At 54.0% G+C, this 27,653-nt stretch overlaps 1 protein-coding gene across 1 annotated transcript in view; it reads left to right on the forward strand.

Annotated features, from left to right (window-relative positions):
• The window catches only part of ABCG1 (ATP binding cassette subfamily G member 1), a 78,837-nt gene that overhangs the window by 40,169 nt on the left and 11,015 nt on the right, over nt 1–27,653 (forward strand). Inside the window, exons 3-13 of the mRNA XM_017855208.1 lie at nt 6,138–6,255; nt 8,419–8,551; nt 12,167–12,217; nt 17,705–17,850; nt 19,584–19,707; nt 20,731–20,845; nt 22,730–22,878; nt 23,051–23,152; nt 24,901–25,069; nt 25,943–26,043; nt 26,263–26,421. Coding sequence (XP_017710697.1) covers nt 6,138–6,255; nt 8,419–8,551; nt 12,167–12,217; nt 17,705–17,850; nt 19,584–19,707; nt 20,731–20,845; nt 22,730–22,878; nt 23,051–23,152; nt 24,901–25,069; nt 25,943–26,043; nt 26,263–26,421 — 1,367 coding nt within the window. The remainder of the gene's footprint in view (nt 1–6,137; nt 6,256–8,418; nt 8,552–12,166; nt 12,218–17,704; nt 17,851–19,583; nt 19,708–20,730; nt 20,846–22,729; nt 22,879–23,050; nt 23,153–24,900; nt 25,070–25,942; nt 26,044–26,262; nt 26,422–27,653) is intronic.

Below are 27,653 nucleotides of genomic sequence, written 5' to 3' on the forward strand. Positions count from 1 at the left end.
CCACCCACCCACCCACTCATCTGCCCATCCATCCATCCATCCATCCATCTATCCACCCATCCAACTGTTCATCCATTCATCCATTCATCCATCCATTCAGCGACACTTGAGTATCTGCACTGGGCCAGGGCTGAATGTTTAGAGATGGAAAGGTGAGGTTCCTACTTCTCAGAGGATGCTGGCAAAGGAAAGGTGAAGGGTGAGAGAGAGAAGGTGGGGAGAAAGAGAGAGAGAGGGAGAGACAGAGAGGAGAGAGAGGGAGACAGAGGAGAGAGGGAAGGAGGTGGGAGACAGAAGGCCACATGGGGGAAGGGGGAGGACCGAGAGAGGTGGGATAGAGGAGCGCTCTTTGGGGTGCTGGTTGGTGTGCTCTGGGGAGCTCTCTCAGGGTCTTGACTGGGGGCATGTGCACAGGGAGGGTTGGGTCTCGGGAAGCCTTGACAACACCAGGACTCCATCTCTGGCCTTGAGGCCACTAGCTCTCGTGATTTTTGCCTGAGGTGGCAGACAGTAGGTGGGAGGGTGCCATGCTCCCCGGCCAGCCTGGGCTCACACCCCTCTCCTTGAGTACAGTCAGGTCTGAGTGGGCTCCTCAGAGCCACATTCTTCTGGAGTCACTGTGTGAGGGACTTTGGGGGCCCACCTCTTGAGCCCTTTGGCTGAGCTCCTTGGGACCAGAGTCAGCTTGTTGGCACTCGCTCGTGCTGGCCCCCCATCCCCATGCGGAACAGCTTCGTACCATCTTTCCAAGTGTGCACAGGAGTTCTTAGGAGCTGTAGCCATGCTCGGGCAGGGTTGCACCCCTGATAACACAGTCCAGAGTGCTCAGGCCCTCACGGCCCTCATTCCGGCACCCACAGCTCCGTTTCCTCCTGGAGGCTGCATCCAGTGCCACAGCCCCGGGTGGCGCTTTCTCTCTAGCATTGTGCTCTGCTGTGGGTTGAACTGTGTCCCCAAAATAGATATGTTGAAGTTCTAACCCCTGCTCCCTAAGAATGTGGCCTTACTTGAAACAGAGTCACTGCAGATGCCATTAGTTAAGATGAGGTCATGCTGAAGTAGGGTGGATCCCTGATCCCATATGACAGCTGTCCGGATAAGAAGATGGGAATTTGGATGCAGAGTCACAGACACACAGGGGAGAGGCCCATGTGCAGACAGAGGAGAGATCAAAGGGAGGCAGCCACAAATCAAGGAACACCTGGAGCACCAGCAGCTGGTAGAGGCAGGGGATGTCCTCCCCTAGCACCTGCAGCGGGAGCACAGCCCTGAGGACACTTCCAGTGAGGACTTCCAGCCTCCAGGGCTGTGAGAGGATGAGCCCTGGAAAGGGGTCAGCTCTAACATACTGCAGGGTGGCCTGACCACTGTTGACTTCTTAGGCTTTCCAGATGTGCACCTGTGGTCCACTACACCAGACTGTGAGCTGGCTCAGGACCGCAAGCTGGGATGGCCTGGAGACATTTTTCTCCACCTCTACAGTCAGTGGCGTCCTGCCAGCCCTGGCCACCCCCTTAGCGAGGCAGCCCCCTAGTGCACTGCCATAGCTTGCCCCTCATGGCTTGAGAGATTCATCTTCAGGCCTCCCCTTCCTGGATAGCGTTCTTCTCTCTTCAGCCTGGGTAAGTGGGCTTGCTCTTGGTTTTGCTTTGACAGTGGCCTTGTGAATTGCAATATGAGCCCGGGCGCGGTGGCTCATGTCTGTAATCCCAGCACTTTGGGAGGCTGAGGCAGGCGGATCATAAGGTCAGGAGATCGAGACCATCCTGGCTAACACAGTGAAACCCTGTCTCTACTAAAAATACAAAAAATTAGCCTGGCATGGTGGTGGACACCTGTAGTCCCAGCTACTTGGGAGGCTGAGGCAGGAGAATCACTTGAACCCAGGAGGTGGAGTTTGCAGTGTGCCGAGATCACGCCACTACATTCCAGCCTGGGTGACAGAGTGAGAGTCTGTCTCAAAAAAACTAAAAAATAAATAAATAGTAAATAAAATAAAATAAAAGAATTGCAATATGAAATTCAGCCAAGGTGAGTCTGATTAGGAGGGTCTGGGATCACGGGGCTTCCACTGCTCCTTTTATAGTGAGTAGCTCCGAAGGACCAGCGTGCTCTGTCCCCGTCTCTCCCAAGTATGCATCCTCTTAGTGAACAAACCGTAAAAGGGGCAGAGATAGACTCCATGGGTTGTCTTTGGAATATCCCAAGGGATTTGCTCCTCTCTGATGATGTAGGTCTGCGGCTCCAAGGACAGTCCATCACAACCTTATCTGGAGCATTCTTCTGTCATCCTCCCATCTCTGTCCTCGGGCGATGACCACAGCCCCGGGCACTGCTAATTGTGCCCCTTGCTAAGCTCCCACATTTTATGTTAAGGAGCAAGGATTTTCACAGGCTCATAGAGCATTTGCTTCCTTTCTAGGGTAATTAAGACACTAGAAACCATCTTGTCCAGTTCCCTGTTTTTAAAGACGTTGATGTTAGGGTCCCAAGAAGAAACGTAGACTGCCAGTGTCACTTAAGGAATTAATTCCTGAGCAGGTGTCTGGCGCCTGGGGCCCTGCTCAGACCCCATTCTCTCCTCTGGTTCTCGATGGCCCTCGCCTCCCATTTCTTTCCATTTCCCAGAGAAGTCTGGTTGAACTTATGGCTTGTTTTTGCCTTAATTGACTATGAATTTATGTCCCTTAAAAAAGAGATTAAGCTGCATCACTTCTTCTTAGCGTGCAGTGCTCAGAGACAATCCAGCAATTGATAAAGACTTTAGGGTTAGTCCAGGGATGCGGGGGAAACAGGTACTGACTGGAATAAATGGGGAGCGGAGCCCTCCTCCCACCCAGGCTCACAGAGGCCAGCCCTGCCCTGCCTAGGGCTCTCATGGGTTCTGGTCTGCAGTTTTTATCTGAGTTCCATTTAGTTTCTGATCTGAGGCTCTGGTCTGGCCTGGGTTCTGTCTGGGTTCTGTCTAGGTCTAATCTGGGTTCTCTCTAGACCTGGTCTGGGTTCTATCTGGGTGTGGTCTGGGTTCTGTCTGGGTCTCATCTGGGTTTTGTCTGGGTCTTGTCTGGGTTCTGTCTGGGTCTGATCTGAGTTCTGTCTGGGTCTGGTCTGGGTTCTGTCTGAGTCTGGTCTGGGTTCTCTCTGGTCTGGTCTGGGTTTTATCTGGTCTGGTCTGGGTTCTGTCTGGGTCTGGTCTGGGTTCTGTCTGAGTCTGGTCTGGGTTCTATCTGGTCTAGTCTGGGTCCTATCTGGTCTGATCTGGGTTCTCTGTGAGTCTGGTCTGGGTTCTCTCTGGATTCTCTTTGGGTCTGATTTGAGTTCTTTCTGAGTCTGGTCTGGGTTCTAAGTTCTGGTCTGGCTGTTCTGGTCTGCGGCTCTGGTCTGGTCTGGGTTGTGTCTAAACTCTGGTCTGGGCTAGCATCTGGCTGTTTCAAACACTGAACCTGGGCATCCTGCACGGGGCTGATGGGCCTTCAGTGGGCCTGGCTCTGGCAGTCTCCACACTTGTCATCCTGGGCGTTTATCCCAGCCAGAAAAACAGTGGAAGACTGCGTGCGCTGTGAACCAGAGCCCACATGGACAGGGAGGCAGGCGCATGTCCATTATGCCAAGAAGTGGGCTGAGCAGAGCTCAGGGTGGGTAAGTAGGGCAGGCGGGGCAGGATGGTCCCATCTTCACTTTATATTTCTATAAGAGGAACCAAATGCAGGGCTCTGCGGGGAGGGTGATTTCCTTACATAAATAGAGAGGGGTGTGTGTGTGTGTGTGTGTGTGCATGCATGCGTGTGTGCATGCGTGTGTGTGCTGGATACTCAGGAAACCCGACTATGACAGGAAGCCTCTGACTGGTGTTTCCTGGGCCCCTCAGCTCGGGACTCTCTTTTAGACCTGCACAGGGTCGCTGTTGCACCCGGGCTGTCCCACAGCAGGGCAGACTAATGTTGACTGGACTTTGCTTCCAGAGCCACTTTTAAGATTCTCCAATCCCAAAGGCATGACTTTTTTAAAAAAAGAAAGAAAGAAAAACAGGTTTCTAATATTAGAGAAGTACAGCCCTGAGTTGGGCCTTGTGTCCACTGCTGGACCCCATGAGGACCAGGTGGAGAGGATGCCTGCAGCCCCAGTTGTGTGCACTCTCTGTTTGCTGTATATTCTTGCAATTCCAGTCTGGTGGTTCTCAATAGCATGACCAGCCTGAGACCACCTGTCCTGCTTTTCCCATGAGAGGGCCGAATGCTCCCGCCTCCACACCCTGTCCTGTTCCTGGGGTCCTGGGGGTCATCGCAGCCTGTGTGTGCTTCCTCCAGCCAGGGTGACCATCCGGTACCCCAGCCCTGAGGGTCAGCCCCAGGCACTGTCACAAGTGAGAGCTCAGAGGCTATGCCCAGCAGGAGACGTGGGCCCTGCCAGCCCTGGACGGAGGGAGAGAGGCTTCTCAGAGCCTGAGGCATGAGCCCTCAGCTGTGTCATGGGCATGGTCAGATGATGGCTGCTGGTGAGCTCAGTGACCGGGCGTCTTCAGGCAGCTCGTAACTTTGAGAGGACACAGCCTAAGGGAGGTTTGGTGGGGAGCAGCCTCACTTCCACCCTGAATAGACAAGAGGCAGTAATTAGCAGGTACCCAGCATATAGTGCTTTCTCAGTGATATTACGTGAGTCCCCAGGGGCCTGGGTACTCCGTGGTGCAGGGAGCTTGCTCCCGTGGAGGAAGGGTCTCTGTGGTCCCCAGCTCTTCCGTCTGCCTGTCCACCGAGGGGTACCCGTAGCTCAGCATAAGGGCTGTTCTCGGGGTTCCTGGTCCTCCTCCAGCCCTGCTCATCTGTTTAGGCCTCAAGTGCTGTGTGTTTGTAAGCATTGTTATTCATGGTCCTGCTGTACAAGCTGGTTCACCTGCAGTTCTGAGCTGCTCTCCGGCCCCTGCCCTTTCTTCCTGTGCCCCTACCCCCGCTGGGATGACTCTCCTGGCCCTCCCTGGGGCGACAACCGCCCTCTCTGTCATGAGTGGCAGTCCCAAGCTTCCTGACTGGCTTCCGTAGCTCTCTGACTCCCCTAAACAAGGCCTCAGGGACTCCACATCCAAATTAAGGCGGTACTTGGTGACAGGTTGGCATTTTCCAGTGTCCTGTCTACGAAAGACAGGAAGACAGCAGGAAGCAAACTCCCCTGGGCCAGACTCATGGAAACATACAGGCGTGGGTGCCCAGCTGGGGACCGGGAGAAAGTCGAAAACCCGGGATTGGGCCAAGGACCCCACGGGTCCCTGTCTCATTAGGTCCCCTGAAATGTGTGGGAGCTGAAGTTGCATTCACATGATTCTTGATCATTTAACGGTGGATTCTGATCTGGTACTACACTGAGAAGTGCCCCTGGATTGGGAGTCATTATCTATGCCTCCAGTTGCTTTTGTTTGATTATTTACAGCACTTTTAAACAGTCTAGCTGAAAAAAATTAATGTGGCTTTGCTTGGGATGTATAGCATTTCCCCTTTTATAAAGCTCTGAGGTGGAGACCTGGCAGAAATTTCAAAGCACTTTGGTGTGGCTGCAAAATGACAAACTTTCTTAATTATTAATCAAGAGATTAATAATATATTGATTTAATTATATGTTGATTATTTCTAAATAAATCGTATATACATAATTTATACTTACATAAATATATAAAACATAAATAATTTGTACATGCAGTAAGTGAATTATTAATTAATACAGACACATGCATAGCATATCGGGGCAGGAGCAAGCTGGTAGTGCTACAGCCCAGAGCTGGGTTCTGCCCACACTGGCCGAGGGCCTGGGCAAGTCACCTGGGCCCACTGGACATCACTTCCTCACTCTGAGACAGGAACGGTGGATTCCTTATAGACTAGACAATGAGTGGGAAAGTGCTTTGTAAGCTCTAAAGCATTACATGTGTGCTGGTTATCATCATTATTATAACCCGTGAAATGCAATTGAAGACGTAGACCAGGGAATTCAAAAGACACGAAGTTCATGTTCTTCCCTGGAATGCAGCCTTTTCTACCATGCATGTCAAAGGTTGCCTTCAGCCTCAGTCGTGTGTACTTGAACATCTGCATATTGCATTAGAGATAAAACAAAATGAAACGAACATGAATATGATCTGGTTTTTGCAGGATACAAGACCCTTCTGAAAGGAATTTCCGGGAAGTTCAATAGTGGTGAGCTGGTCGCCATTATGGGTCCTTCCGGGGCCGGGAAGTCCACGCTGATGAACATCCTGGCTGGATACAGGTGAGCAGCCCTGCCCTGGTGTCAGGCCAGCAATGGGGATAGTGGAGCTCCTTCCGTCAGCCCCATCACCTGGAGCAGGCTGTGGTCTACAGCAGTAACTTCTTAACGTTCTGTACACACAGGCTCCAGCAGAGCACAAGGTGGGTTTCGGATCAGAAAGCTCTGGAATCTGTGAAGGAAACTGGGTCCAAGGGAGAGAGTGACCTTGAGGGGTTGCACTCGCCAGGGGCCACGTGATGGGTGGAGACCCACACTCAGAGAGGGGTCCCTGGGCACAGTGGCCACAGCAGCACCCTGGATGAGCTCAGCCCAGCCAAAGGGACGGGAAGAGGTAGGAAGGTCAAGGTCAGGGAGAGGGGTGGCCAGAAAACTTGGAGAGAACAGGAGTGAATGCAAGTTGAAGAGAGACAAGGCATTTTCGGAAGAGGATGAGAACTGTTTAGCTGAGGCTTGTAGTGGTCTTAGTTGTTTAGAAGTTTGAGCTGGGTGTGGTGGCTCACACCTATAATCGCAGCACTTTGGGAGGCCGAAGTGAGTGGATCACCTGAGGTCAGGAGTTCAAGACCAGCCTGGCCAACATGATGAAACCCCATCTCTACTAAAAATACAGAAAAAGTAGCTGGGCATGGTAGCAGGTGCCAGCTATTTAGGAGGCTGAGGTAGGAGAATCGCTTGAACCCAGGAGGCAGAAGGTTGCAGTGAGCCGTGATCGTGCCACTGCCCTCCAGCCTGGGTGACAAGAGCGAGACTCCATCTCAAAAACACACAAACAACAACAACAAAGAAGTTCGGCCACCATTGTGTCCAATGTCATCCATTTGGGGATGATTAGAAAACTGAGATTAGAATCTTTAGAAGTGTTTAGAAAATGCTCTATTAAAGTTAGTTATTTTCGTGTCTGATTGGTTTTATTTACTAACTTTGGCAAATAGTAATAATAGTAACAATTTCATTTACTGAAAAAATGGCAAATATCACCCTTTTCCTTAGGGCTTCTGAATTACACCTTAATGCCAGAAATTGGGATTTGAAAAAATCTCACTTATGGCAAATTCCTGCCTGTGACAGTCACATCTAAAGGTTAAAGCTGAATTCTCAGAGTGATGCAGGGCCAGAGGGGAGTGGAGTATTCCTGCAGGCGTGGCGGTTTCTCAGTTCATCAATACACCCACAGCTCTTGGCAGCCTGTATGGGTGCTTGGCATCCCAGACCTGTGGAGGCCACTCAGGACAGGGCCTTCAGACCTGGGGATCCAGGGGAAGCCAGTTGACCCCAGCCTGTGCCCAGAGGAGAGAAGGGACCCGGCCACAGACCCACAGTCATAGTAACAAACTGAGTAAAGTTGGAAGCTAGGCATGCTTTCATTAGTCTCCACAGATTTGCGTCTGTTTTATTCTCCATAACATCTAGGAAATAGGGCTGGAACGACTGGATCCTCAGAAGCATAGTGTGTAGACTGCCTGTGGCATGCACCGGCTCCCGAGCTGCACTGATGCTCCCAGAATGGCAGGTGGCAGAGGCGCACAGTAGGTCTGCAGTGAGCCGATGAACCAGCTAGTGAATGAGTGTGCCTGGTGAGGCACCGCCCGCCTCACATGAACACCTGGGAGGTGCTCAGCTTGCTCAGCAGAGAAAATTCTCCCTGGTGAAGAAGGGCCATGCACTCGGCTGAACCAGTCCAGGCCCCTCTCTGCTCGTGCTCCTTCCCAGGCCTGAAGTCTGCAGAGGTCTGGCCTTTGGGCAGTTGGGTGCAGCCTGAGCTACACACAGAATTGTTCAGAAGCCAATGTTACAAACCCCCACAAATCCAGGGGCTGTACATCCCGACCTCACGGTTGCATAGAGGACCATCCCTGCGTATCTTTGTTTGGTAGGTCAAGACAGTGCTGCCGTTTACCCTAGTATAAACATGCCATCCCACAGAGGCCTGTGTGCAGCTTTCTCTTCCCACCAGGTGCTTTCTCTGTGGAATTTCTTCCTCCTGATTGCTGCAGTGCTAGTGAGGTCCGGTCCCTTTCTGCCGCTCGGGGTCCCTGTGGCCAGTGGTTCAGCTGGGAAGATGCTGGGAGGCAAGCCCCCCTCTCTGGCTCCCCTCTCCTGCCCCGGGAGGTGGAGGAGGAGCAGGAGCCCGGCTGACGGCTTCTCCTGTCCTTGGCTCTGCAGGGAGACGGGCATGAAGGGGGCCGTCCTCATCAACGGCCTGCCCCGGGACCTGCGCTGCTTCCGGAAGGTGTCCTGCTACATCATGCAGGATGACATGCTGCTGCCACACCTCACTGTGCAGGAAGCCATGATGGTGAGCTCCGCCCCGCTCCGCCTCTGCCACCTGCCCCCCAGTCCACACATTAGACACAGCACTGGCCAAGTGCCCAGGGGCGAGGGACCCACGGGTTCTGCCACACAGCCTGCATGGGATCAGCACCCTCCCTGTAGTGGAGTTCTAACACCAGACTTACTATTGGGACAGGTAGCGTCGTCCCAAAACCCCCCAAGACTGTGAGTTCAATGGACCTTGTTTGGCAGGGTTGGGGTCAAGTTTCTCAGAAGGTTATTAACCTGGCTGGCTTGGGTGATCTTATCCAGGGCAGCCACCATCCTATTTCCCCTGCCGGCCAGAGCTTGGGATTCTCCTTCCTGTCAGCCATCCTTGAGCTCTGTGTCTTTGGCCCAAGCACCCACATACCTGGTGCCTTGCTCAGGACCCCAAGGGTCTATTCCTCTGACTCACCTGCCTCCTAGGTGGGAAAATGAAACCAGCAATGGCCAAGCATCTCCTGGGTCCCAGGCCCCGAGCGCATAGCTCTACACACACCAGATAGGTCATCCCAAGAAAGTGGGTGGGAAATGGAGCTTCCCCCAATCAAGCCAGGAGCCCAGGGTCACAAGGCTGCTGATGGCCACACGTGGCCAGAGCTGTCTGCCTCCAAAGGCGCACCTTTAATTGCCAACTCGGCTTCCTTGCTGTGCACCTGCTTTACCCTCACAGCCTCAGTGTCCTCATCTGCAAGACCGTAAGGGGTTGGTGTAAATATTGAAAGGAAAAATACAGGGAAGGTGGAGTAGAATTATGGCATACAGTTGGTGCCTAATCAATTCAACTTGGTCACTGTTTCTTTTCACTGCTAGCAAGCCTCCCCATAGTGTCTTCACTTATGTCCTCTGTGGATAAGTCCAGTATCTGGGGAAGTTTAAAAATACCTTTCCCTCTTGGGGCCACAGAAGTGTCCAGGGGATATCCTCTGCCTGGGTTTCTGGAATAGCTGGTTGTGCTCCTTGGACAGACCATGACCCAGCCAAGTGCCGTGCCTCTGGGCTTCCAGGGCATTTTTTTTTTTTTTTTTTTTTTTGAGACAGAGTCTCACTCAGTCACCCAGGCTGGAATGTAGTAGCATGATCTCGGCTCACTGCAACCTCCACCTCCCAGGTTCAAGTGATTCTTCTGCCTCAGGCCTCCCAAGTAGCTGGGACTACAGGCGTCCACCACCATGCCTGGCTAATTTATGTATTTTTAGTAGAGATGGGGTTTCACTACGTTGGCCAGGCTGGTCTTGAACTCCTGACCTTGTGATCTGCCCACCTCAGCCTCCCAAAGTGCTGGGATTACAGGTGTGAGCCACCGCTCCCGGCGGGGGCCTTTTTTTTTTAAGGGCCTAACTCATGGTGACTGATACTGCACGGACCTAATTATGAGCAGAGGCAGCCACAAGAATCCTCCCATTAAGAGGAGATTGAAAATCAGTGTGCAGCTCCGGTTGCCAATCATGGCTGGCTTTGTGTAGGGGACTGTTTATATTTCTGCTTCCTCCTTGTTCGCTGCAAAAAAAGAGTCCTCAGCCCTCATGTCTCTCCTGCTACCCTAGGAGGACATCCTCGGCTTGGTCTGCTCTGTGCTTTGGTCAGTAGATGGGGATTCGCCTTGGTTTTCCACTTGGAGAGACCCTGACTTGGGTTAGGCATTCCTGACTTGGGTTGGGCAAAGCTTTCTCCCCATGGTGTCTGAGAGTGGCAGCTGCCCAGCGTGTCATGTAAAGGGCAATACCAAGGGGTTCTTAACTCAGCAAAGAGAAGCAGGTTACATTTGCAGACATATGATCTGCTCCCTAAGCTTCTTTGTGGGGAAACAGAAAGAGGAGAACCTGTGGGACTGTTCCCAATCACGTTCCCTGGTCCTGCGTGTTCTGTGGGTAAGCGGACGCCATTCCCCTGGGTCCAGCCTCCCTGGGTGGTGTGTGCCCCGTGGAGCCCTGACTGTTGATCTGGCCTCCAAATGGACGTTCAGGTGGGGCACAGAGGATCTCTGAGGAGTTGGCAAACAGCTGCAAAGCAGCCATGAAGTTGTTCTTGACCCTAATGTTCACTTTTCCATGTATGCCTTAAGTGCAAGCTCCATGCACACTCTACTGATTCCTGAGCAGCTCCTGCATCTTAGGTAGCCCGAGTTTGGCTTCTCAGTGAGTTCTTGAGTGAACCCCATGGCCACGTGCTCGAGACTCTTCGCTGGGACCCCAGCTCAATGGCTGTATTCTCCGCACATGCAACTAGGGACTCCCGCCGTCCTCTCCCAACCTCGCCACTGAACCTGCTGTGAAATGATCTATTTTCAGAATCAAATTCAGTTCGATTTTGATTCTGAGAATTTCTTGAGGCCCTGGAGAAATACTTTGAGGCTATGGTACGTGTTACCACTCAAGGTCCTGTCTCACACGGAGGAGACATTGGCCACCTGTTGTGGAGTCCCAATCCCACATCAGACACAGTTGTGCATTTTTATGCTTTTCACCCTCACCACCAGGCAGACTGAGAAATGGCAGACAGTGGCACATGGCAGGCAGCTGGCCCTGCCCAGGAGCGCGGGCCTGACCTGGTCCAACTCTGGGGCCTGAGACCTCTTTGCCACCCGCCGCCCCCTCTACCACCCTGCATCTCACCCTCTCCTCTGATCCTCACAGCAACTTTGCTAGCTAATGAGGTGGAGAGAGCTTCACCTCACTATTGTGCCTGTGAGGAAACGGAGGCTGCATGTTTGCCCGTGGCCACAGGAGGCAGGAGGGTGGAAGCAAGGCCAGTCCTGTGCGTGGCGATCTACTCTAGGTTTTCCCAAGCAGGGCCAGGAGCCCAGTGCTGTGTTAGCAAATGGGATCTCAAAAAACACAACAACAAAATGCGGCATCCTGGTGTGTCGCCCTCGTAAATTCCTGTGTTGTAAAGACTCTCCCTGTGGATAAGTTCAAGCCTCAGCAGTTTAACAGGTGGTTTGTGGAATTCCTAATTCGCAGCACTGGTTCTGCCCAGGCTGTTCACCAAGCCCCTGATGCCTGGGGCTTTCTTACCTCTGAATGGCCCACATCTGACTTCTCTCCTGGGTACAGCAGAGAATTCAACTGAGACAGCAGGAAGCATGCACATGAACTGCTCTCCTGCGATCCTACCATTATGAAAGCAGGGGGCATTGGAAGCCAAGAACTCCTGGGTTTTCCATGGTGATCAGCTAGTTGCACCGTGGCTAGTTGCACTGTGGCTAGTGGCACCATGGCTAGCTGCACTGTGGCTAGCAGCACCGCGTCTAGCTGCACTGTGGCTAGCGGCATTGTGACTAGCTTCACTGTGGCTAGCTGCACTGGGGCTAGCTGCACTGTAGGTAACTGCACCGTGGCTGGTGGCACCATGGCTAGCTGCACTGTGGCTAGCATCACCGTGTCTAGCTGCACTGTGGCCAGCGGCATTGTGACTAGCTTCACTGTGGCTAGCTGCACTGGGGCTAGCTGCACTGTAGGTAACTGCACCGTGGCTGGTGGCACCATGGCTAGCTGCATCTTGGCTAGCTGCACCGTGGCCTGCAGTGCGTGCTTGAGGCTCACAATGCCGGTGGCCATCTGTTCTGCTTCTACACTGTTGTCCTTGTCCCCTGCAGGTGTCGGCACATCTGAAGCTTCAGGAGAAGGATGAAGGCAGAAGGGAGATGGTAAGTGGGTTGTTCGGGGCCCACAGTGGTCCAGAAAGTGCAAGAATTGCATGTGGATGGTGCGCCTGCCGGGGCATTTTGGCACGGGCTTTTCTTTGTTGATTTGTTTTGCCTTCCATATGTGAGACAGGTGACATTTCAGGGAGTGCTATGGCCTGTGGCAGCCAGAGGCCAAAAGAGGCAGATCTGGTGCACACGTTCATGGCTTTGATTCTCAGATGCAGGAGTCAGAATGTAACGTGAGGGACAACAACCTTGGCTCTCATGGGGCCAGAAGATGCCAGCTTCAGGGTTAGACTAAGAGTGCTGCCCCTTTTAGTGTTTAATATGATCGATATTAGATTTTTTTATAAGACAGTAACAATGAAGAAGATGAAGTTAGTCATTCGTTTAAAAATAACCACCCTCCACCCACCTACACTTGCAAGAAGAAATTTAGTTCTTACGTGTTATTAACCGGCCTCTTAAAAAAGAAAATAAATATGTTTCCAGGATGGTGAAGACTTTCTAATCCCTTTAGCCAATTTTTTTTTTTTTTTTTTTTTTGGCTTCCTAAACCCAGGGAGCAGGGACAGGTGCAGGTGGGCAGAGCCAGGTGGAGCAGTAGAAAGCCACACAGAGGAAGAGGCAGCCTGGACTCTCACACCCTCCACAGGAAACCCACTGTCTTACTCTCTACTGTGGCCAGTGCTGGTGGGATTTTCAGCGTGAGATGGAATTTGGGGAAACCCCCCTTCTATAAGATTATCTTTCTCCCCTAACACCCTTAAAGGACCATAGTCTGGCAGCTGAGAGTGGGGTTTGCTGGGTTAGTGCCAATGGCTCGACATGGCCCTTTGTGTTGTGGTATAAAATGGAGTGATTGATGGGATAGAGTCAAACATGCTGAGAAACAGTCACAGCAATTCTATTTCAGGCATTTCCCCCTCTCCTGTCATCTGTAATAGCTAATATTAAGTAAATGTAAACCACTTTGCTATGGAAAAAAGAGCTGGATAACCTTAATGCTCCTCCTCCCCCAGCAACTGTGCCCTTCGAAACTCAGGATTCAGCCCATGTCATCAGGGCTGGGGGGTGAAATGCCCGGTGCAGGTAGAAGGAGCCCAGTGTCTGAGAGAAGGAAAACAATTCTTTGTTGCTACAGAAAACATTTTGTGTGGAATTCTTTTATTCTGCGATGGAGAAGAAAATGGATGAACAGAACCCAAAAGAGAGAAAATGTGGAAATTACATGTGTTCCTGGCCCTTCATGGGGGCAGAAGACCCAGCCTTGTGAGTTTATTTTCTAGGCTGAAAAGCGAGAGCCCTCTCTGGACAGTGTTTTCTAACCAGTGTAACATAGACACACACCCCACACACACACCACCTCCCACGCCCGAGTGTTACTTATACCAAGTTATGGAAGATGAGTGTTATGGCCTGTGTCCCCCCAAAAAGATGATATGTTAAAGCCTATGCCCCAGAAACCCAGAACTGGCTGTATTTGAAGATCAGGTCCTTACAGAGGTAATGAAGTTAAAACAGGGTCATATGGGTGGGCCTCAGTCCAGTCTGACTGTGTCCTTGTAAGAAGAGGAGAAGAGAACCCAGACACACACCGAGGGACGACTCCATGAGGACACAGGGAGGAGGCGGCATCTGCCAGCCCAGGAGAGGGGCCTCAGGAACCAGCCCTGCTGCCCTCAATCTCAGACTTTGGCCTCCAGAATTGAGACAGGAATTTCTGTTGTGGAAGCCGCCCAGTGTGGGAGACTTTGTTATAGCAGCTCATGCCGACTGAGATGGCAGTGAACGTAACAAATGAAAGCCTTAGTTCCAGGCACACAGAAGAACACGGAGAAAAGCAGGTGTCACAGTTGAGTCTTGGCAGTCTCCCACGGGAGATGAACCCAAATCAACAGAACGGGGCCCTAGGCTTGAGCCAGGGTGACCTCCACTCTCCCTGTCTGAGGTCAGCTTTGCCACCCCCCAGTCCTGGGCCCTCCTTCCCATCAGCTGCAGGACAAGAGAGGCCAGCAAGAGTGTGCAGCACCCCACGAAGCAGAGGCTTTTCCATCCGGAGACTCAAGAAGCTGCTCCTCCCGAAGCCTGGAGGACGGCAGTGCCCCTGGGACCGCCTCTCGGGGCCCTCCTTCCCATCCCCCAGCCTCCCGGCTTTCATGGGGTGTCAGAAACACAATCCAATTTCTTTGCCTCGGATAGCCCTCCATCAAGGTCCCGAAGACCCCTCCAGACACTGGCCTGCAAGCTGAGGGGCAGCTGTGGGGTCTCCAAGAAGAGACGGTGGAAGTGGTCACTGATGCTCAGCGTGGAGGAGAAGCTGAGAGCTCTGGAGGGGAAGGCACTGGAGAGAGGGAATTCTGTCTCGATGACCCAAACCAAAGGCCCAAGGACAGAGAAGACGGTGGAGAGGCTCTCCGGGATCACTGGAGGCAGGGGGAGCAGACGCAGGAGGCAGAGGGTGGGGAGACTTGCTAACACGGAGAGGCCCTGGGGTGAAGCGGAGCTGAGCACACAGGGGAGCCCTCCACCCTGGCCTCCTGGAACCCACTGGATGGCCTTGGGCCACTGCCTGTGGTGCCCCGAGCCGAGCTTTGCCTATAATGTAGGGACAGGAAACCAGGCCCCACCTGCCTTTTGGGGCAGTGCAACCTGAATTGAATGGATTCTTTGAGGTCAATGAGCTCGATGGAGCCCATGTGATCCATATGAGAGGAGCAGTGGGATTGCTTCCCTGCAGCACAAGGCAACAGCCACCAGCCTCTTCTGGCATAGCTGGCAAAAGTTGCCCTCCCCGAGGGCTGGGTGCACAGTGAGTGCTGCTCAGCAGGCTCCATGCCAAGGACACAGCAAGCCAGGCCCTTGGACTGCCAGAGCCGGAAGACCCAGAACAAGCCGGCATCTCGGTGGAGAATGGAGGTGCCTCCCAGGAGTAGCTACACGAGGCCCGAAGGCAGATGGCACCCATAGGTGTGTGTCCTCGTGGTGCCTGGGCCCTGCCTAAGACACAGCCCGGATAAGAGCCTCCAGCTATTTTCAACTGGGTTTACAAGGGCAAAAATATCAACTCACATGGCTGAATCATCCCTGAGGAGTGAGCCCCTGGCGCCGTTCTCAGATTCCTCTTCGGCTGGATGGAACAACACAGAGAGCCCTCCCCGCAGGACCTGGAGGCCACACTGCATCCTGCACATGCTTCTCACCAGCAGACCCAGCTGTTCCTCAGCCATGGTGCAGGTGCCTCTCTGACGGGCCCACCATGGTGCAGGTGCACGCCTCCCTGACGGGCCCACCATCAGGAGTGCTTCAGAACACGGCAGCAACTTCATGCCTTCACTCACTTGCCTCCAACCCCCAATGTGCACCTAGGTCGACGGTCTTTGTGTCTCATGGAAACAAAATGGAATGGAATGTTCTAGAAGATCGTGGAATTTTGCTGTGTTGTTCACGGCCTTCCTTGATCCTCAGCAAAGCACCCTCAATCCCCCAGAGCCCTCCAGCAAGGCCACTTCCTCAGGAGTGAGGTCTCCAGGAGCACCCTGGGCCGCCGAGACCCTCCTTGGAGCGCCCACTGGGAAGCCCCAGGGGGGCTGAAGCTACAAGCAGCCTTGCAATTTTTTTGTTGGTTTGTTTAGGAAAAATGTATAAATGACTGAGATCATTGTTAGTTCTTTCTGACTAGTCTTTAAAACAGAACCCATCTGGGTGGCATCACTCCTGAGAGGACACTGGAGAAAGTGGAGTGGGCCCAGCTCATGGGCAGGGGCGCGGAGGGAAAGGCACCCTTAGCAGCCTCCGCTTCCAGCATCCCCTCTGTGAGGGTAGAGAGAGAGAAGACGTGCCGCATGTGTGGGGCCTCCACAGTGAGCCTGGAAGCACCAGAGCCATTCAGTCAGCCAGCAGCGTCGCCCAGTGGTTCCAGAAGACCTGGAGGCCTCGTCCTGGGAAGACCAGCAGTCGATGCCGGCCGGGAAGAGGGCCCTGCCCACCTTGCACGCCCCCCACCCACCAGCCTTTTCCAGACAGCCTCCCAGAAGCTGTTTCTGGGTTGGCGGCCCTCAGAGCCAGGCATCCAGGGGAGGCACCAGGGCTGGGGTGAGGGCATCTGCAAGGAGGCTCAGGACAGGGCTGGAGCCCAGGTCAGCTGACCCTGTACTGCCACCTGCCCCAGCCTGTCCGGCAGCCATGCCCTGGTTCTTTCTGTCACCAAAGCTGCACTTTGTACTGACTATGCATAAATAATTCAAAAGCTCAGAGTGGAAATTTTCTTCCTTGAGAGTTCTTCCTCCCTTCGGATGACTTCATCTCCCTGGAGGAGCTGCGGAGTAGGGTCCACTTGCTATGGCCGCCAGGGGCCGGCCACCACAGGGCTGCCCTGGCAGGGTGGGGACAATAGCTGGGTGAATGCTGGAGGGAGCTACAGGCAGGCTGTCCCCAGGGTAGGGAGGCAGGGATGGCAGTGGCTGACCCAGGGCCTGCTTCTGAGATGATGCAGAGGCTGAAAGCAACACCAAACCGGCACAGAAATCTGCTGACCTTTGTGTTCCCTGAGTCGATACAGGATCAATAATCTGGAGCAGACAGGGAGGGCTCCATGCACAGTGCCCTGCTTATGTCCTGGCGTGCAGCCTGCTTCCCGGAGCCCACGCCATGGTGTGGCTACCGTGGGTCATAACTGCTTTGAGGGGCACTGCAGATCTGTGTTGTTGCTTTCCTGGCACCTCAGAGACCTTGTTTTCAAGTCAAACCTATTTACAAGAACTAAAGTGACTCTGTCCCCCTTCCCGAGAGCCCTGGTGTGTGTGACTGTGTTCCTGCCCTTAACGCCTTCCTCAGCGATGACGGGAGTGCTGGGAACAGCCCCCACGGACTTCATGCTGCCCCCCGTGGACTCCACCCGTCCCCCCCCCGCACACTCCACGTTGCCCCCCAATGAACTCCACGCTGCCCCCTTGCACTCCACACTGCCACCCGCAGACTCCATGCTGCCCCCCGCACTCTGCATTCACTCTTTCAAGTAACCGTCACAGCGACCCTCCCCTTCGTTCTGGGCAGAAACCACCAGAAATCATGCATCCTCTCATGTGTCCATTCATCAGCTACTGACTGGACACTTCCTCCGTATGGGGCACTGGGCTAGGCTTAGCAGTGAGGAACGTGCCCTGGGCACCTGCCAGAGTGCCAGAGGCCATATGACTGATGAGGATGCAGGCTCTCGTGTCTGACCCCAGCACTGTTGCACAGCCTCTGGGCAGTGCAGAGCCTCTGGGCAGTCTCTGTCCCTCATCAGGACTGCTGACGTAGAAATGGTACCTGCCCCACTTGGCACTGGGCAGCCTGGGGTGGGCTCGACTTCCGTGGCCTCCATGTGGACCAGGCACTGTGTGTCCAGCAGGCTGAGGGCGGCCGTCCGGTCTTCCTGTGTGGGCTGTGGAGGTGGTGAGCTTTGGCGGGCAGCTCCCAATGTCTCTGGTTCTGTTGCCCCAGGTCAAGGAGATACTGACAGCACTGGGCTTGCTGTCTTGTGCCAACACGCGAACCGGGAGCCTGTCAGGTGGTCAGCGCAAGCGCTTGGCCATCGCGCTGGAGCTGGTGAACAACCCTCCAGTCATGTTCTTCGATGAGCCCACCAGGTAAGTCAGGAGCGTCTGGGCTGATGTCCAGGGGCAGGAACAACCCCCTCTATTCAGCAGTTCTTCCAGGTGACCCTGAGATCCTGATGTAGCCTCAGAGGGGGTGAGCTCACCCAGCGGTTCCTCCTTCCATCTGGGACCACTGGGTAGAAGAGCTGACTTACGCCCCCTCCCTCACTCACTCAGAGACAACCCTGTGCTCAGGCCTGCACGGTATGTGTTGACCCTGGGGGTATGGCTTTGGGAGGAACTTCACAACTGTCCAGGCAGGACAGAGGTCGGGGGGGTCCCCAGTCCTCTGGGCAGCAGGGAACATCCTTTCACGATGCATGTCTTTTCCATGACACCAAGTTCCTCATGGCTCAGCCACTCTGAAGGCCAAGGTCATGGGACACCCTGGGAAACGGTCTGTCCTCAGGTGTGTTCTGGAAATGCCCTGCAGTTTAGCACATCAGAGGCTCAGAGATGCCTGCAGGACAGAATCCTGCCTCGGTTGCTCACCAGTTCTCTATACCCACGGGCGCTCTGACCCCTGTCCTGGGTGACGCCCTTTACGTTCGGGGCTCCCCTGTGGAATTGCTGCTCTGGAGTCCTGGCTCTGGTGCCCCGGCCGCAGGTTGAGCTCGTCTGACTCCTGCATGTGTCCTGTTCAGTTGTCCCGGGGAGGATGGGTGGCCAGGAACGAGGCTGCTCCTAAAATGACTTAAGCCAGACTTTCCATTGTCTCATTTCTGCCCCTCACTCACCTCTCCAAAGTCCGGCTAGATTTGACAGCAGCGTGACCGTGACCTTCTGGGGGTCAGGAGGGGAGGCTCACCTGTTTTCTTCTCTTGGGCCTGCACAGCAGCAGCCCACGGTGTCTGTCAGATACTTCAGGAAAACAGACCACAGTGAACCCTTGAATAGCATCTTGCAGGCTGAATGCCCTGAATGCTCTGAGATGGGCGGGCTCAGGGACTGCCCAGCACACACTGTCCCCTGGGCCTGTCACTTCAGAGTTGACGGGATGGGAGCAGGAGTAGATATGAGAAGCCAGGAAAGGAGAAGAGAGAAGAGAGGTCCCCCCAAGGACCCTACTGTACGGTGAATTACCTGCCGGAGTAAAGCCCACCTGGGCTGCACCAAGGCTGCTTTCTATGGGGTGACACCCCCATTGCCCTCCCCATAGATGGGAGGTGGGGAGTGGGGGGTGGTGACTGCGGAGCACTAGACCACCTGAGGCACAGCTGCCTTCCTGGACAGTTGTGAAGTCCCCTCTGCCCAGATGAGTGGGGAACCCCCCACCTCTGTCCTGCCTGGACAGTTGTGAAGTTCTCCTGATGCCCAGATGAGTGGGTCCCCCCACCTCTGTCCTGCCTGGACAGTTGTGAAGTCCCTCCACTGCCTAGATGAGTGGGGACCCCCACCTCTCTCCTGCTTGGACAGTTGTGAAGTCCCCCCCCACCCAGATGAGTGGGGACCCCCCCCAGTCCTGAACTCTGGCAAGAAGGCTCGCTGGGGTCCCTCCATTCTTGCCAGGAATAAAGTGTAACATGCAAAGCCCCACTGTGTGCCCCGACACTAAGCAGCAAAACAAACAGCAAGAGCAGAGCCCTGCCTGGGACGGGGCAGCTGCAGTTACAGGCCCCTGATGCCAAGCCCTCTGGGACAGGAGCTCCCTGGGCCCCTGGGACCTGGGGCAGTGGCTTGTTCCTGCCGCCCACGGGCGTCTCACAATGCCCCTTGACTTGCAGCGGCCTGGACAGCGCCTCCTGCTTCCAAGTGGTCTCGCTGATGAAAGGGCTCGCTCAAGGGGGGCGCTCCATCATCTGCACCATCCACCAGCCCAGCGCCAAACTCTTCGAGCTGTTCGACCAGGTACGCGGGCCCCGGGCCCTCCCCACCAGATCACCACTGCACTCAGGTCAGCCTGAATGACACCTAACCCTGGGTACCCTCGGTCTTCTGTTAGCTCGTGGGGCATCTTCATTTTTGAGAGCGTTTAAGTGCCAGGTTTTGTGAGACTTGTGGAACCACATGCAGCAAAGGGGGTGGGGAGTGGAAGTTGCTGAGCAGGGTCCTCTCTCGGTCCTGGTGGTCGGTCGTGGGATCCTGGGTGTCACCAGCATTGTAGAACTTCATCACCTCCCCTGTTAAAAAGTGGGAGGGGGGACACTTGTTTTCCAGAATTAATAACGGGTTACAGCATTTGCACAGTATCATTTGGTTTATAAATCTCAGGTTTTGGCCAGGCACGGTGGCTCTCCCCTGTAATCCCAGCACTTTGGGAGGCTGAGGTGGGTGGATCACTTGAGCTCGGGAGTTGAAGAACAGCCTGAGCAACATGGTAAAACCCTGTCTCTACAAAAGAAAAAAAAAGTACAAAAATTATCCAGGTGTGGTGGCATACTCCTACAGTCCCAGCTACTCAGGAGGCTGATGTGGAAGGATCACCCGAGCCCAGGAGGTGGAGGTTGCACTGAGCCAAGATCGTGCCACTGCACTCCAGCCTGGGCAATAGAGCAAGACCCTGTATCAAAAACAAAACAAAACAAAGTAAACAACAACAAATCTTAGGTTTTGATATTAGTCTGAGCAAAAATAGTCACAAAGGGATAAAATGTGTATAGCTCCAAAATTTTTTCTGAGCAGGGGGTTAGCATGAAAATAAAAGCAAGCAATATAATCAAATCATCCCTGGCCGTGGATCTTCTTCCCTGGCTTTTCACGGCTTTCCCTTCACATGCTAATAGGACCCTTGGGGGTGATGTGAAGCTCTCAGGAGAGGAAGTGGCTGAGCGTTTGGGCTGACCGATTGAGTGGTTGGTTGATTGATTGAGAGCTCGGTTACTTTCTGTGGAAGGCAGGGCTTGATCCCTTTCTCTCCTTCCTTTTTTCCAGCTTTACGTCCTGAGTCAAGGACAATGTGTGTACCGGGGAAAAGTCTGCAATCTTGTGCCATATTTGAGGGATTTGGGTCTGAACTGCCCAACCTACCACAACCCAGCAGATTTTGGTAAGCAGAGCCCTGAGCAGCTCAGGGGACAGGAAGGGGATTTTCCTCCTCTATAGGTTTCACTTTTAGTGAAAAGTGCAGATGCCCCCAACTCAGAAACCACTTGACTATTCCACAAATGGCTCAAGTGTCATCCAGTGATAAAACTTTTAAAGAACAAATAAAAAAAAGATGCCCTTTCCTCTAGACTCTAGGTAAAACCATCTGGCCAGCCCATCTCTGCCTCTCTCCTCTCTCTGTGTCCTAATCGCCTCCTCTCCTGAGGACAGCAGTCATTGGGTTCAGGGCCCGCCCTAAGTCCAGGATGATTCATCTCAAGATCCTAATTACCTCTGCAAAGACCCTTTTTCAAATAAGGGTGCGTGGTGACGGTCCAGGTGGACTTCCCTCCTCCTTCGCCTTCTAGCCATCAGCCTTAATCTGTCATTTTTCTTTAAAATATTTGATTCGTGCAATTCCCAGGACTCGTATTTTCTACCACACTATTTCCCAAATTGTGTTCCATGAGACACCGTTCACGGGAAGTGCCTCTCACTCATAAGGAGTAGGCTGTGATGGAGAGGAGAGAGGGAGAGGGGTGCAGGGAGTGCGGTTTAAGGGGGGATGGGACCTGGGAGGGCTGTGGTTCTGGCTTTGCGCTTGCTCACAAGGGAGAGTAACAGATCAGTAACGGGTCAGTAATGGGTGCTGCTGAGTGGGCAGGGAGGAGAGGTCTGAAGCCTGCATGGAGGTGAGAACCTGGAGGGAAGGGTGGGCAGGAAGGAGAGGAAACATGGCATATGGGGATGCGGAGAGATCCTGGAGAGATGACGGTGTTCTGGGGATTCCATTTCCTCAATGTCATCTGACCAGAGAGTGGGAGGTGAGCGGAGTATGACCCACTGTGGCGGGTGTGGGTGACCAGAGGGGTCTGGAAACGTTGCCTGGCAGTGCTGTGGGCTCATCAAGATCCCTTGAGGATGATTTTCTGGTAGGGCCAATGTGTCCTGGTTTGTGGCTTGATCTAGGGGGTGTGGTGGCCTCCGTACCAGCTGGGAGGAAGCAAGTAGCTGGCTCTGCCAGAGGGAAGTGCGGGAAAGGGAAGGGTGTTGAGGAGCTTTGGGCCTTAGCAAGATCGTTACTGGAGTGGGAAGCGAGGCATCGCACAGGAGGACACGGAGGCAGGAGAGGGCAGAGGGGTTGGGAGAAAGCAGAGGTAGGCCGAGGGAAGGAGGCCAGTCTTCACGGGAGTGTGGAAGGAGTTGCAGGCTGCAGAGGAAGTCGAGGTGGAGAGTGACCTTAGGGGAGCAAGTCCGCAGGCAGAGCCGGGAGGTGACGCTTGGGATGTGGGAGGAAGGAGCAGGTGGGGAGAGCCTGCGCAGGAGACACTCACCGGGATCTGAGAGGTGCAGGTGGAGAGTCCTAGGACCTCCAAGTCCCCAGGGTGCCAGCCACTCGTATGGCGATGGGCACGTCCTTCTCTGCTGTCTTGGCTCTCATCACACCCTGCCAAACCACAAGCTCCTCAAGGAGGAGTCCCTCAAGGAGGAGTCCTTTGTTCTGCTCCCCTCCCCAGCCCCACCTTGGAGGCTGGCCCAGAGCAGGCATTCAGTAAGTACCGGCTGGATGAGCAGTCGGTAGATGCAGGAGCTCATTACTTCTCAGACCACCGACAGCACGTGTGTTTGCGTTTCCAGTCTCCTGACATGATAAAGGGCCTTGCTGGGGGGTTTGAGAGCCGCACGCTGGTTGATAAATGACTTTGACATCATGCCATTAGCACCACCAGGCAGCACCTATGGAATCACTTTAAAACATTCCCACTTGAATAACGACTTTCGCATTTGGGTGATTGGGGCGTCCTTCCTGGAACCTGGGCTGACCCTGCGTCTGTGTCTCCTGCAGTCATGGAGGTTGCATCCGGCGAATATGGTGATCAGAACAGTCGCCTGGTGAGAGCGGTTCGGGAGGGCATGTGTGACTCCGACCACAAGAGAGACCTCGGGGGTGATGCCGAGGTGAACCCTTTTCTTTGGCACCGGCCCTCTGAAGAGGTAAAGCAGACAAAATGATTAAAGGGGTTGAGAAAGGTAATGCAAATCCTGAAGCCCCCTGGGGAAGGCTGCATGTGGCACTGTGCGCCGCTGCGTGAGAGCTCTTTCCGAGCAAGAAGGAGCGGCCGCTCTGACTGGCTTTCACCCGTTCCCCTCTTGCGTGTCTCCTCAGGACTCCTCGTCCATGGAAGGCTGCCACAGCTTCTCTGCCAGCTGCCTCACGCAGTTCTGCATCCTCTTCAAGAGGACCTTCCTCAGCATCATGAGGGACTCGGTAAGGCTGCCCCACATCTTCTCCCATGGCTAGGGAAGTCGTGTGTCGTTTTCTCCTAGACTCATCCTGACGGAATGTGTTTGTTCATTCTCATATTGCTATAAAGAAATGTCTGAGGCCGGGTGTACTGGCTTACGCCTGTAGCCCCAGCACTTGGGGAGGCCAAGGCAGGCAGATCACTTGAGGCCAGGAGTTCAGACCAGCCTGGCCAACGTGGGGAAACCCCATCTCTACTAAAAATACAAAAATTAGCCGGGCCTGGTAGCGCATGCCTGTAATCCCAGCTACTCAGGAGGCTGAGGCAGAAGAACTGCTTGAACCCAGGGAGCAGAGGTTGCAGTGAACCAAGAACGCACCACTGCACTCCAGCCTGGGTGACAGAGCCAGACTCCCATCTGAAAGGAAGGGAGGGAGCGAGGGAAGGCGGGAGGAAGGGAGGGAGGGAGGGAGGAAGGAAGGAAAGAAGGCAGGCAGGCAGGAAGGCAGGCAGGCAGGTCTGAGCCTGGGGAATTTATAAAGAAAAGAGGTTTAATTGGCTCGTTGTTCTGCAGGCTGTATAGGAAGCATGGCCGGGGAGGCCTCAGGAAACTTTCAATCATGGTGGAAGGCAGGGGAGGGGCAGGCATTCCCCTGGGAAGGGGAATGGAGCGCTACACACTTTTAAACATCCAGATCTCACAATAATTCACCCACTGTCACAAGCACAGCACCAAAGAAGTCCACCCCCATGATCCAATCAGGCCCCATTTCCAACACTGGGGATTACAATTTGACATGAGATTTGGGCAGGGACACAGACCCAAACCATACCACCAAACTTTCAAATTACTTTTCTTCCATTTGCAATAGTCAGCGTTCACTGTAATGCTGCAGTAACAAACACTCCCGTCATGTAGGTGTCTCCCTCCACTGATATTTGTGTCCTGCTTGTGTTAGGGGTGGCAATGGTGGCTTGTGTCATGGCTCCGTCCCATAAGTCTTCTCATCCTGGGACAGCTCCTATCTGGACATGCGTTTCTGCAGCATGTCAAAGGAAAAGTGCAGGAGAGAAACCAAATGACAGCCCTTAAAACTTCCAGTTGGAGGTGGCAAATTGTCACTTGCACTCACATGTCGTTGGCCTAAACAAGTCACATGGCCGAGCCTGAAACCAGGGCTGTAGGCAAGTCCATTTCTCCTTCAGGAAAGCACTGTGAATTACGAGGATTGGGGTGGGGGGCTGGACAATTCCTTATAGGGAAGGAGGTGATGAATACACGGGAACCATAGTTCCACCAGAGAAGTGGACAATCTGGCTACCAGCTTAGGAGCGGCTGAATGCCTGGCATGGCTTCTGGGACCTAATTTGAAAGACAGAGAGGCTCACCGCAGCCCATGCCAGAGTTCTTGGAGCCTCTGATATGGCCACTTCTCCCTCACCATTGTTTTTACCTTTCCTCTCTTCTGAGGGTAGACTTCGTTTGTTCTCCATTTTTAAATCTTTAACAAAGGATAGTAATTATGTCTGTTTTAACACAACAAAAGCCTGACATGTGTGCATATGTGTGTGCAAGCATGCGTGTGTGTGTGTGTGTGTGTGAGTTGCTTTAGGGTTTGGCTTGTTTTTCTGGAGGAGAAGAGAGGATAAAGTCCAAGAACTGCTGTCACAGAGTTCAGGGTCCCATGCTTCCAAAGGCCGCAGCCGGGTTGTTCTCTGGGCTGAGGACAGCTTTGCGCATGCACCGGGTAAGACGCGGGTCTGCCCCCAGGTCCTGACGCATCTGCGCATCACCTCGCACATTGGGATCGGCCTCCTCATTGGCCTGCTGTACTTGGGGATCGGGAACGAAGCCAAGAAGGTCTTGAGCAACTCCGGCTTCCTCTTCTTCTCCATGCTGTTCCTCATGTTCGCGGCCCTCATGCCCACTGTTCTGACATGTGAGTGACAGGCCACGGACCCCTTCTTCCTTATTTTCAATTCCTACCCAAGCTTGGGGGCCTGAGGTCATGCCTTGACCAACAGATGAATTTTCTAAACACAATGTTTTTGTTTTTTAAAATATCATCTTCTTTGTTGACAGATCAAGTTGTATTGTATTTGCTGGTAAATAAGAAAATACAATACTTAAGCGAAAGGAATGAATCCCGAATGGAAGACTTTTAAGCATGGTGGAAGGCTGATGGGAGGGGGATTTCTCAAAGATCCACTGATTAGGAGCCCCCCAAGTCTACTACTTAAGCGTTACCTAGTTCAATTGTTAAGACAGCTCTGCACAGCCCACTTCAGGAGCAGAGAAGCTCTCTTAGATGGATCTCCACACAATTCCAGTTTGTTCACAAGGAGGCTGCCCTTGGTCACTTTGGGTGACAGTGAACACAGCTGCTGCTTCTCTGGAACTTCAGCATAAACAGCCCCTCCCTAGGTACCTCCTCCCCAAGCTGCCCCTGATTTCCAAGAGCAGCTCGTAGCTTTGCTCATGGGAAGGCACCACACTGATGCGGAGTTTCAGAAGAGGCTGACTCAGGAAGAGTAAGGCCAGGCACCAATCCTTGCATTCATCACTAAGATGATGCTTTGTGTTCACAGACACGCTCCCCACCCTGATTCTCCACCCGGTGACTCTTCAGGTTATCCACATGGGTGGCGAGTTTTCCAGGCTAGCAAAACACGTCCTGTACTTGTTCAGTCTCTCAGTGCCCTAGACCAGAGCTGGGTTATGAGCCGCTCAGCTCGAGGTCACCGGTTGGGATGTTAAACAGACTCGCTGCGCATGGTTGCTGACCCTTCTTTCTCGCTTTTCTATCTCCTAGTTCCCCTGGAGATGGGAGTCTTTCTTCGGGAACACCTGAACTACTGGTACAGCCTGAAGGCCTACTACCTAGCCAAGACCATGGCGGACGTGCCCTTTCAGGTGTGTTAGCCAGGGGCTGGAATAGGAAACGGGGGCAAGAGTTCTCCTGTACACCCTTTATATTGAGTAAGAGGGCCTGCCAGGGATGCAGGGTGGCGTGGCCCGACGTCGGGAGCTCTGGCGGGAGCTGCGGGGAAGGGCTGGCTGCCCAGGAGCTTTGCTGTTGGCCTGCGGTCGTGAGAAGCAGCTGAGCCTGAGGCTGATGGCCCTTGTTTCCAGATCATGTTCCCAGTGGCCTACTGCAGCATCGTGTACTGGATGACGTCGCAGCCGTCTGACGCCGTGCGCTTCGTGCTGTTTGCTGCGCTGGGCACCATGACCTCGCTGGTGGCACAGTCCCTGGGCCTGCTGATCGGAGCCGCCTCCACGTCCCTGCAGGTGCCAGCCCAGGAGGCGCTGAGTGAGGGCATGAGGGCTGGGCTTCCCTGCGCCATCTTGGCCTGAGCTAGGGGGCTCTGCCACCCCTTCCCCTACGTCTGCCCTGACTCTCCTAGATGGGGCTGTTCCCACGGGAAGGGCCCGCATTGTCGAGGGTCAGGATCCGCTGGCTTCCACAGTGCGCAGAGCGGGCAGCCTCACGTGTGCTGACTGCCTGCTGGGCGCCCTTCCCAGCCTTTCCCAAACCTGAGCTCCTGTAGCCCCAAGCACAGGCATGCTTAGGTGAGCCATGCTTAGGTGCTGTGCTGGCCCCATTTTACACAGGGGGGCACTGAGGCCCAGAAGGCAAAGTGATTTGTCAGGGGGTCACACAGCTGTCTCAGGAGCCAAACTCTCAACACCTACACATTGCTGCCTCTGTGGGGACCCTCGGCCTCTCCATGGGCCCCTTCCTCCTCCTGTCGCCCACCCTGCCCCCCGACCTGCCACCCACATGCACCTGCAGGTTCTCTACCTCTGTGGCTTCGGGACACTCGGCCTGAGCCTGTCCTTCCGGACAAAAGCACTGCTCTCGAGGCCCTCAGGGTCCCATGCTGGGTGCAGTGTATTCCTGGGTCGCCTCCAGTCCACCACGAGCCGGCTGCCTGGCCCCCAGGGCCCGGGTGCCCTCACCCTAGATGAGGACAGCCACGGAGCCCGGCTCACAAGGCTGCCATGGACCAAAGATGACACGGCAGGAAGGTGCCAGGCCCACACCAGCTGCAGCAACCCATGTCCCCCAAGGCCAACCCCAGCGCACCTGCTCAGCCACCGCCAGCCCTCCTGCCTAGGGCGCTCAGGCTCCGCAGGGGTCACTAATCAGAGCAGGACTGGGATGCCCCTGTCTGCACGGTTACACACAGCACACATGCACACAGACACTACACACTACACACACCACACCACACACTACACACCACACACACTACACACCACACAATACAAACACACCACACTACACACTGCAGACACACCACACTACACACACCACACTACACACTACACACCACGCACTACACACACATCACACTGCACACTGCAGACACACCACACTACTCACAAATACTACATACACACCACAGTACATACCACATACCACACCCCCCACACACACCACACACCACACACTACACACCACACACACTACACACCGCACAATACAAACACACCACACTACACACTGCAGTCACACC

This window comes from Rhinopithecus bieti, unplaced genomic scaffold (assembly GCF_001698545.2).
Source record: "Rhinopithecus bieti isolate Rb0 unplaced genomic scaffold, ASM169854v2 scaffold_40803, whole genome shotgun sequence".
Lineage (NCBI taxonomy): Eukaryota > Metazoa > Chordata > Mammalia > Primates > Cercopithecidae > Rhinopithecus > Rhinopithecus bieti.